General features: G+C 41.6%; 1 protein-coding gene across 1 annotated transcript; it reads left to right on the top strand.

Moving 5' to 3' along the window:
• Positions 1 to 3,003: 3,003 nt before the first annotated feature.
• On the top strand, positions 3,004 to 5,232 carry LOC141127851 (uncharacterized). Its single transcript, XM_073614696.1, has 3 exons — positions 3,004 to 3,384; positions 4,671 to 4,830; positions 4,920 to 5,232. Exons 1-3 carry the CDS (start codon positions 3,171 to 3,173, stop codon positions 5,230 to 5,232), a joined length of 687 nt encoding a protein of 228 aa, XP_073470797.1. The 5' UTR covers positions 3,004 to 3,170.
• The last annotated feature ends 6,286 nt before the right edge of the window (positions 5,233 to 11,518 follow it).

Raw genomic sequence — 11,518 nt, 5'->3', positions numbered from 1 at the left:
TTTATGTGTCTTGCACTGAGGAGAGGCTTCCGTCAGGCCACTCTGCCATAAAGCCCCGATTGGTGGAGGGCTGCAGTGATGGTTGACTTTCTGCAACTTTCTCCCATCTCCCGACTGCATCTCTGGAGCTCAGCCACAAGGATTTTTGGGTTCTTCTTTACCTCTCTCACCAAGGCTCTTCTCCCCCGATAGCTCAGTTTGGCCGGACGGCCATCTCTAGGAAGGGTTCTGGTCTTCCCAAACATCTTCCATTTAAGGATTATGGAGGCCACTGTGCTCTTAGGAACCTTAAGTGCAGCAGAATTTTTTTGTAACCTTGGCCAGATCTGTGCCTTGCCATAATTCTGTCTCTGAGCACTTCATGCAGTTCCTTTGACCTCATGATTCTCATTTGCTCTGACATGCACTGTGAGCTGTAAGGTCTTATATAGACAGGTGTGTGGCTTTCCTAATCAAGTCCAATTAGTATAATCAAACACAGCTGGACTCAAATGAAGGTGTAGAACCATCTCAAGGATGATCAGAAGAAATGGACAGCACCTGAGTTAAATATATGAGTGTCACAGCAAAGGGTCTGAATACTTAGGACCATGTGATATTTCAGTTTTTCTTTTTTAATAAATCTGCAAAAATGTCAACAATTCTGTGTTTTTCTGTCAATATGGGGTGCCGTGTGTACATTAATGAGGAAAAAAATGAACTTAAATGATTTTAGCAAATGGCTGCAATATAACAAAGAGTGAAAAATGTAAGGGGGTCTGAATACTTTCCGTCCCCAATGTGTGTGTGTGTATATATATATATATATATATATATATTGTAACATCGGGGGTTGGTTTAGCTTAAAGGTAGAGCTTACCAGTGAGCCGAGTCCACGCCAGATACGCAGTTTTAAGGGCTTGTCGGCCCACTTTTATTAAAGAAAGAAAATGTCCGATAACAGAAGTGTTGCCCACACAGGGGTTTCAGCTTTCCACAGCAACAATGTAAGTTCAATCAGAAATACCAAGCCACCTGGCTCTCTTTAGCAGCACTGCTGCTCAAACTTATGCTTCAGCCCTCTCGGCTCTATAACAGATTTCCTGTACACCCAGTACCTCAGCACTCTTTTCCAGCTTCCTTTTCCAGCCCATAGGCTTGAACCCTCTGTCTACTCTGACAGACCTGTGCAGACATGCACACTTCTCCCTTGCTTGCCTGGACTCCTCGGGAGGGTGGAGCCCAGAACTATGGTCAGGTGTCTACAAATAGCCCAACACACACCTGACCAGTCAATCTGCTGGTGGATCTCAAAACCTGGAGAAAGCTGCAAAAGCAGTTTTCTCCAGTCCACATTTATGCTCTGAAGCCTTGCCTCAAGCAAATGTGCATACCCTATGTCCACTTTAACCCCATTTTTATAGCGACAGGGACTCTCACTATTACAATATATATATACACACACACACACACACACACACACATATACACATGCACATACTATACTGCACATCCTCATGTTTTCACACAGGAACTTTCTGCCAGGAATATGCGATGTTCATAAATCAGTACCATGTGAAAGAACACAAGGATTTAACTGTTATCTACAGTTTGCTAAAGTGTAAACAGACGTGTGAATAGGACAATTTTTGATGGCAAACATAATTATCCAGCTTACAATAATGAATTATCAGCGAGAATACATGTTATAAACCAAAGCAAATATTTGTTTACTTCGTGTTGTGATATTATGTTTTTTTCTGCCTGAAACCATGGGCTACAGCAGTGGTTCTCAACCTCATTCCTCAAGTACCCCCAACAGGCAATGTTTTGGGAATTTCTCTTAGATAAAATAGCTGTCCAAAATACCAATCCATTGACTCTGATTTAAAGCACCTGTGCAAGATAAAGGAAAACCTGCAAACATGGCCTGTTGGGGGTACTTAAGGACTGAGGTTGAGAACCATTAGACTATAGGGCTTCATGCAAACTGTGGAGATTATTTACTAAAACTGGAGAGTGCAAACTATGGTGCAATTCTGCATAGAAACCACTTAACTTCTAGATTAAAGCTGGATACACACTATAAGAAAATTGGGCGAATTATCATCCGGTTTTCCTCGTTTCACAGCAAGTCGAAACTGAGGAAGAAAATAATATACGGAAATTCTCGTACGACAAAGGCTTTTTTTGGTTGTTTATTGTTTCTGATCATGTGCAGCCTTTCGTATATGATTTTTCTCGGACGAAAACAGTACACATTAAAAAAAAATAGTTTGTTCTGTTCACATACGAGAAAAATTTTGGAGCTAGTCCCTTTGGTAATTTTCGTTTGCAAAGTCTGAATGGGATGTCGATAGTTGTGTACACCCTATACAAAAAATTGAAGGATCGTGCCTCATACAGAATTTTTCTTCTAATTTTCTCATAATGTGTACCCAGCTTTAATTGAACTAGTTGAAATTAGAAGCTGATGGGCTACCATGCACAGCTGCACCATATTCTGACTGCACCAGTTTCCGTAAATCCCCCCTTGTAAGTTTGGCCATCTCTCCTAAATGTCTTTCCTCCTTGCAGCCTTGCGCTAATGTGTAATTAGATGCATTTACAAGCATCGAGTGTTTTTTCTGCCAAAATGCTGCTGTTCCTGGATGCGCTGGATATGCCTCTAAACACCTGGTAATGCCTATTTGTGCATGGACACAAGGGGGGTGCAAAATCAGCTTCCATGGTTTATTGCCAAAGCTTTTTTGAACAAGCTGAAGTTAGAAGCTTAGAAGCTGATTGGCTACCATGACCATCTGCACTAGATTCTGAGTGCTCCAGTTTTAGTAAATCTCCCCCATAGTCTAACATGGAGACACCCCTAACAGTAGCCATTAAGCCCGGGTTCACACCTATGCGAATTAGATGCGGCTTACAACGCATCCAATTTGCAGGACATTTTAAACTAGGTTCATTTGAATGAGGCTGGTTCACATATGTGCGATGCATTCGCACTGCGCATTGCACAAAAAACGTGTGCGTTTTCTGGTCATTGCGGTGCGAATTAGAAGGCCATTATCTTCTATGGGCACGCACCTGATTCGCAGCTGTGTTGCGTTGTGAACAGAAATGATCTCCCCTCCTCCTACACCTCCCCCTCTTCCAGTTCCTCCCCTGTCTGTTTTGGTGTGGTGACCGGAGCAAGCATGGCCAAAAGGGGTAGAAAAGTTTCAGCAAAGGCGAAGGAATCCGTGGATTGTGAGGAGCTGATCAGACTTGTGAGGGATAAACCGATGATTTATGACACCCGGCATCCTAAATATAAGGACAACGTTGTGAAAAAACATGCATGGCTGGAAATTGCCAGAATCATCTTGCCAGAGTGGAGCATGTGCTCATCCCAAGTTCAGGCTGCCAAATGTAAGTTTTTTATTCCCTTTCACTACCTGTAGATGCTGTCCTATTGTTTAGTTATGTTGGCCATTTTTATGCTAATATTATAATAAACAACAGCGTGTGTTTGCCCACAAATCCATACCAGGCCACATGCCCTCAACACTGTGCACATAACGGCGTCAGACAGCGACGGAGGGGTACCTAAATTAACTACTAAGCTAAGATTCGCTTAGGCTAGCAAAAGAATATACAATGCAAATGTTAACAACATTATTTTTATTTAACTAAACCAAAATTATGAAAAAAGCATTATTTGTTACAGCACACTTAACTTTGTCAAGGCCCTGATAATATAATGCAAACCAATACACACTTTTTCTGATTAGATAGAATTCATCTGCCAAGGCACCTCCCCAGCTGGCGACATAAAGAAGCTTTGAAATTCACCACGAATATGTGTACCACTAGTGGTGCCCCTAGTAACATTTCACTGTGCCGCCTCCATGTTATGGCTCAGGGAATCCTCAAATAGATATCCGTCACGTTCACGCACATAGTTGTGCAGTGCACAGGCTGCTTTAACAGCACTGATAGCATGGTCAATACTCAGATTTATTGAAGTATGCATGAATCTCCACTTATTGCATAGTATCCCAAATGCACATTCAACTACTCGTCGTGCCCTAGTGAGCCTATAATTGAACACTCTTTTTTTCTGTTGTCAAAGAGCGACTAGAAAAAGGCCTGAGCATGTGCTGTGCAAGTGCAAACGCTTCATCTCCTACAAATACATGTGGGAGGGAAGGATCTGTTGTTCCGGGCAGGGGAGAATGACTGGGCAAGTCTAGTGTATTCTCACGCAGCATGCGGCCAAATGAGGAATGTGAAAATACACTAGAATCCGAGCTGCTGCCATAAGAACCCACATCAATATAAAGAAATGTATAATTTGCGTCTGCCACTGCCATTAATACCAACGAAAAATATTTCTTATAATTAAAATATTGGCTACCACTAGCTGGAGGCTTGAGGATGCGGATGTGCTTCCCATCAATGGCTCCCAGACAGTTGGGGAAGTTGCAACGCTGCCAGAATAGCTCTGCTACCTGCAACCATTCTTGTTTGTTTGGCTTCTTCATAACCAAATCCTTCAGTTCTTCCCATATGACTAGGCAGGTTTCATGAACAATGCCACTAATAGTTGATTTTCCAACCTTAAATTCAAAGTGCAAACTTCCAAACGAATTTCCTGTTGCTAGGTACCTAAAAGCAGACATAAATAAAATTAATTTTATTTTTATTTTTTTCAGTGCATTACTTACAGACAAGGTGGCGCAGCATGCGTGATGCTTACCGCAAATATATACGCCATCTCAAAGAAGCAAGGAGTGGCTCGGGGGCAGCGCCTAGGGTACCCTATATGTTTGCCAAGGACTTAGATTTTCTGCAACCCATTGTGGAGATGAGGGAGTAAGTTTTCATCTATATCATCTATGTATCTGCAAACCTCTTAACTTTGATTATGCCTAGTTAAGTTACACTCTTTATTTTCTTAACAGGACAGAAGCTAGTTGGGAGGAACAAGATGTGATGGATGACCAACTGGAGGCACAACCAGAGGACCAAGCCCAGATTAGTTTGGAAGAAGGCCCAGAGGATTTGTCACAAATCCAAAGCTCCTCGAATCTGTGGGAAACCAACCCAGATGAGCAATCTGCAGAGGCTATCCCTGGGCCCTCCTCTGCTCCTGCACACATTGCTCTGCCAGCCAAAGTGCCACGGAGGCGACCACCTCTATCGCAACCTGACATAAGTGAGCGCCTACTTGAAATGTTGAAAAACATGTCTGAAAAGGTGGATGCTTTTTTATGATACTATACTGGCGCTCAGTTTTGTCCCTCTAATAAAGAAAGTCAAACCTGAGCGCTACTTTGAAATGCGAAGCACTATCGAACAAGTGCTGCACTCCTTCTCAGAGCCACGTGAGGAAGCTTCATTTCAAGTGCCATATGTGCCACCACCAAGACCTCCCCTGAACTACCCCCAATACGTCCACTACCCAGAACAACACCAACCTTACCCCTATAATCCCCCATCCTATCCTTCTAGCTTTGAAAAGCCAACCTCCATATATGAAGTTAGACACAGTAACATTCCCTATCCCATCCCATCCCCAATTCCTTCAATCAGGCCCCCCCCTCCCACAAATCCTGGTATGTATGTGCCAAGTCAACATGGCGAGGCTACACCAGATCCCAGCACTGCCCGTGATGACCAGGCTTCCGCCAGTCACTACTCCACTGAGGCCCCTTTTAAAAAAACATATCACAATCTGTGATTTCTGAGGTCTGTCCAAGGTTGAGGACCAAGAGGACACATGTTTGTAAAAATATGTTTAACAGGCCTACTTGAGAGACATGTATATTTTTTGTTTTTGTTAATTTATGTTGGCTACATGTGCCAAATTTTTATTTTATTTTTTTAAGTATACTTGAATAAATAATTACTACGCCAACTTTTGTCGGGTTATATATTTAGAATGACACATGTTTTAAAATTTATAACTAAAAAATATTGCATTCTCCTACCTTCACATGACAAAGGACATCAGTGGTGAAAAGTACCTTAATGTGATCAGTAATCTTTCAGCAGGCTGGATACTTGGTCTGTAGCACGTGTTCTGACGCTCCAAGCGAGGGGAGATTGTAACTCTCTACTACCTCCACATCCACTCCTCAGACAGAGATTGGGGTCACTGGTGGCTTCCTTTTTCTGAAATCCACAACCAGCTCCTTTGTCTTTGTCACATTTAGAGACAGATGATTAACCTCACACCATGTGACAAAGTTCTCCACCACAGTCCCATACTCGGTCTCTTCCCCATCCCTGATACAGTCAGGTCCATAAATTTTGGGACGTCGACACAATTCTAATCTTTTTGGCTCTATACACCACCACAATGGATATGAAATGGAACGAACAAGATGTGCTTTAACTGCAGACTTTCAGCTTTAATTTGAGGGTATTTACATCCAAATCAAGTGAACAGTGTAGGAATTACAACAGTTTGTATATGTGCCTCCCACTTTTTAAGGAACCAAAAGTAATGGGACAAGTGGCTGCTCAGCTGTTCCATGGTCAAGTGCGTGTTATTCCCTCATTATCCCATTTACAAGGAGCAGATAAAAGGTCCAGAGTTCATTTCAAGTGTGCTATTTGCATTTGGAATCTCTCGCTGTCAACTCTCAATATGAGATCCACAGAGCTGTCACTATCAGTGAAGCAAGCCATCATTAGGCTGAAAAAACAAACCCATCAGAGAGATAGCAAAAACATTAGGTGTGGCCAAATCAACTGTTTGGAACATCCTTAAAAAGAAAGAATGCACCGATGAGCTCAGCAACACCAAAAGACCCGGAAGACTACGGAAAACAACTGTGGTGGATGACCGAAGAATTCTTTCCCTAGTGAAGAAAACACCCTTCACAACAGATGGCCAGATTAAGAACACTCTCCAGGAGGTAGGTGTATGTGTGTAAAAGTCAACAATCAAGAGAAGACTTCACCAGAGTGAATACAGATGGTTCACCACAATATGTAAACCATTGATGAGCCTCAAAAACAGGAAGGCCAGATTAGAGTTTGCCAAACAACATCTAAAAAAACCTTCACAGTTCTGGAACAACATCCTATGGACAGATGAGACCAACTTGTACCAGAGTGATGGGAAGAGAAGAGTATGGAGAAGGAAAGGAACTGCTCATGATCCAAAGCATACCACCTCATCAGTGAAGCATGGTGGTGGTAGTGTCATGGGGTGGGCATGTATGGCTGCCAATGGAACTGGTTCTCTTGTATTTATTGATGATGTGGCTACTGACAAAAGCAGCAGGATGAATTCTGAAGTGTTTCGGCAATATTATCTGCTCATATTCAGCAAAATGCTTCAGAACTCATTGGACGGCGCTTCACAGTGCAGATGGACAATGACCCGAAACATACTGCAAAAGCAAGCAAAGAGTTTTTTAAGGGAAAGAAGTGGAATGTTATGATATGGCCAAGTCAATCCCCTGACCTGAATCTGATTGAGCATGCATTTCACTTGCTGAAGACAAAACTGAAGGGAAAATGCCCCAAGAACAAGCAGCAACTGAAGACAGTTGCAGTAGAGGCCTGGCAGAGCATCACCAGGGATGAAACCCAGCGTCTGGTGATGTCTATGCATTCCAGACTTCAGGCTGTAATTGACTGCAAAGGATATGCAACCAAGTATTAAAAAGTGAAAGTTTGATGGATAATTAATCTGTCCCATTACTTTTGGTCCCTTAAAAAGTGGGAGGCACATATACAAACTGTTGTAATTCCTAAACCATTCACCTGATTTGGATGTAAATACCCTCAAATTAAAGCTGAAAGTCTGCAGTTAAAGCACATCTTGTTTGTTTCATTTCAAATCCATTGTTGTGGTGTATAGAGCCAAAAGCATTAGAATTGTGTCGATGTCCCAATATTTATGGACCTGACTGTACATTCCACTACAGCAGAGTCATCAGAAAACCTATGAAGATGGCAAGACTCTGGTAGCTGAAATCAGTAATGTAGACAGTAAAAAGAAAGGGAGAGAGAACTGTCCCTGTGGAACCCCAATATTGCTAATCACCCTATCTGAAACACAGTCTTGCAAATGCACATACTGTGGTCTTTCTGTCAGGTAGTCTACAATCCATGACACAAGGGAAACATCAACCTGTATTGCTGCTAGCTTCTCGCCAAAAGATCCGGCCTGATAGTATCAAAAGCACTGGAGAAGTCAAAAAACATGACCCTCACAGTGCTTGCTGATTTATCCAGGTGTGCATACATGCGATTTACTATGAAAATGATAGCATCCACAATCCCCAGTCTTGGCTGGTATGCAAACTGTAAAGGGTCTAAACATTTACTAACCATGGGTCATAACTGATATAAAACAAGTCTCTCCAAGGTCTTCATGATGTGGGAGGTCAAAGCCACTGGTCTATAATCCTTGGAGCATGAGGCCTAATTACACAAAACTGCTGTGTTTTATGCCACATACAGACCATCATTTTCAATATTGCATGTACATAGTGATATGCAATTTATTTTTAGTACTTTGGAGCAATAAATATTAAACATTTCTGTGTATATGTATTTTAAATTTTATATTTTATATTTCTATGTATAATTCGTCAGGTATATTTAATTATACTGTGCGAATAATTAATACTGCCTCTGCCTATGATGATTCTTTACGGGTTTATTTTCCATCTTGATAGAGTAAATCTGTGGCTCAGAGTGACACATACTCGAACTGAGAAGTTTTTTCGTACGGGGTCACCGTATAATCCAAATATACCCCGCACATTCTACAAGAAAATGGCCACGGACTCAGGCATATAACCTACATAGATCTTGCAGAACCTACAAGAAAATGGCCGCGGACTTCGGCCTGCAAAATAGCATATACCTATCAATTGCTCTATTGGGCTTCGGTCTGCAAAATCTCTCACAAAATGGCCACGGATTTCCCTTTGGTTTATTTCCTGTTTTTACAACACTAGGGCCATTTCCTGTTTTTACAACACTAGGGATATTCCACTAAAGGTTTATACACATGGCTCCGGTCTGCAATAGCCACATGCAAGATGGCCGCGCAAAAACCTAAGGGAAAATGGCCGCCGGAGGTTTCCGGTATGCAGGCATGCAGCACATTGCACAATATAAAAGGAGGGGAGGTGACGCAAAGGGGGCACGCTCCAGTTGATGTCCCTATGACGAAAAGCGTAGGGCGTGGCCTATTCTGACGCGTTTGCATCATCTCCCAGAGGATCACCAACTTAAATCTGACGCTCTCCTGTTTTGCTGACATTTGGTTGCCTATTATAAACTGCTTAAAGCGGGGGTCCACCTATCTATCGTTTTTTTTTTTTTTGAGTTCATTCACAAACTTTTCTTCTCAGCATTACATACTCACATATTGTGTGTAATATGTCCGCCTGTGTCAGATTTCGTCGGAAAGAATAACTTATATTATTCACTGCAGGCTGTTTCCATCTTCATTGTGGGCATTTGAAGCCCACAAGCATTTATTTCCTGGATGTGGTGAATGCTGTGCTCCCAGCATTCACCGCTCGTTCCCGCACATGCTCAGTGGCATCCTGGGAAGCCTGAGACTAGCTCCCAGGAGTCTGGGAGAGGCTAGAAACACGCCTACTCCCACGGGAGGAGAACCAGGAAGCGCAAAGAAGAACAGAAAAATAAAAGGTAATTACGGTGATTTAAATTTTTTTAAACGGCATGTCAGCATCTAGGCAAGGAAGAGAATACATACAGATATTGTTCATAATTTGGGTGGAACCCTGCTTTAAATGTGAGTACCATTCTGTCATCTGCGTTCAATAAAGAGTGTTTTATGGTTTTACGCTATGGAATCTCCTCTTTCTTCTCTTATGCCTAAAACGTCACCGTGACCCAGAAACAGCCTGTGGATTGCCGCACAGTGGCATACACTGTGATTGCGCATTACCCCCGCAGGGGTTAAAGAAGCTGGTGAGTGTCCGCATGATCACAAGACACAAGCACTTGGTCACCAAGATTAATACAAATACCTGCCTTGTTTTACAAAGATGTCAAGTTTTTCACTTAAACTGCACTGAGCACTAGTCACGATTTAACCTATGTAATTATTCAGCAATGTTATGTTTGTCAATCACTATATGGGGTTTTTATGCAGATGGAATAGCTTTGGCTAAAGTCATTTTTTGATTTCATCCCCTGTTCCCCTTCCCCCTCCCCCAATTCAAAGGGGGCCAACCTAGCCGTTATATTTGCTATATGCGATTTTGTTTATATTTTGTTTATAATTTACATGCGATTTTACATGTGGGATTTGGCTACACACGATTTACAAAGTATTTTTTAAACTAGGACAACGTTACACCTACACACTCCAAAGGGGGTCACTTTGCTGTTTTATGTTTGGTTTTATTTTCGTTGAATTTTTTATTTGCAATTTTGGTTTATACTTTATATGCGACTTTACATATGGGATTTGGCTACACACGATTTACCAAGTATTTCTATGAATTAGGACTGCGCCACACCCACACACTAACCCTTCACTTACCTTCTGTTTTTTCCACCTTGGTGGAAATCACATTTGTGGAGGCAGCAGTCCTTTATGCAATTTCTTCCATTGTTTTCATTTTTTTTTTCATTTTCTCCACTTTTTTCTCCACTAGGACAATGTTACACCTACACACTCCAAAGGGGGTCACTTTGCTGTTTTATGTTTGGTTTTATTTTCGTTGAATTTTTTATTTGCAATTTTGGTTTATGCGACTTTACATATGGGATTTGGCTACACACAATTTACCAAGTATTTCTATAAATTAGGACAGCGCCACACCCACACACTAACCCTTCACTTACCTTCTGTTTTTTCCACCTAGGTGGAAATCACATCTGTGGAGGCAGCAGTCCTTTATGCGATTTCTTCCATTGTTTCCATTTTTTTCAATTTTTTTTTCCATTTTCTCCACTTTTTTAATTTTCTGTTCCGTTGCGCGGATACACCACTCATATTTCATTACATCATTTTCATACCAACACGGATCAGTTTACCCATGCTGGGTATATATAATTTTGGGTAATGAATAGGAGATTTAAATTTATGCTATCAATTTCACAGTTTAATTTTAAAATGAAAGGGTTTAAAAAGGTTTTCTTGATTTGAGTTCAATCAAATGTCCTGCATTTACATGCACTGACAAGCCACATATTGCTGACTGGAAAGAACAGAGAAATTACCTCTACTGCTACTCCTTCTTTGTCAAAAAATATGTCAGGGCAGGCTATGTTGCCTAAAGTAGAATTTAAGTATGTAATACTTACCACTGCTTCAATAGTCTGACGTCTGCAAAGTCCCCTGGCAGCATCAGAATCTTCTCGATGGTTTCTTCTGGGTGCTGGTCTTCAGTCGTCTTAATTGGCCGGAGTGTGATGACATCACACCCATACAGTGCCTTGAAAAATTATTCATACCCCTCCTATGATTAGCTATGAGTAAGCATCTATTGATGTGAAACATGTTAGCTAATGTGCTCTGTATTGTCCTTGTGATGTGGCTTATTTTGGA

Source organism: Aquarana catesbeiana, linkage group LG01 (assembly GCF_042186555.1).
Source record: "Aquarana catesbeiana isolate 2022-GZ linkage group LG01, ASM4218655v1, whole genome shotgun sequence".
In the NCBI taxonomy this organism is placed as follows: Eukaryota; Metazoa; Chordata; class Amphibia; order Anura; family Ranidae; genus Aquarana; species Aquarana catesbeiana.
Note: the sequence above shows the minus strand (reverse complement) of the source record. Positions and strands in the feature narration are given on the sequence as shown.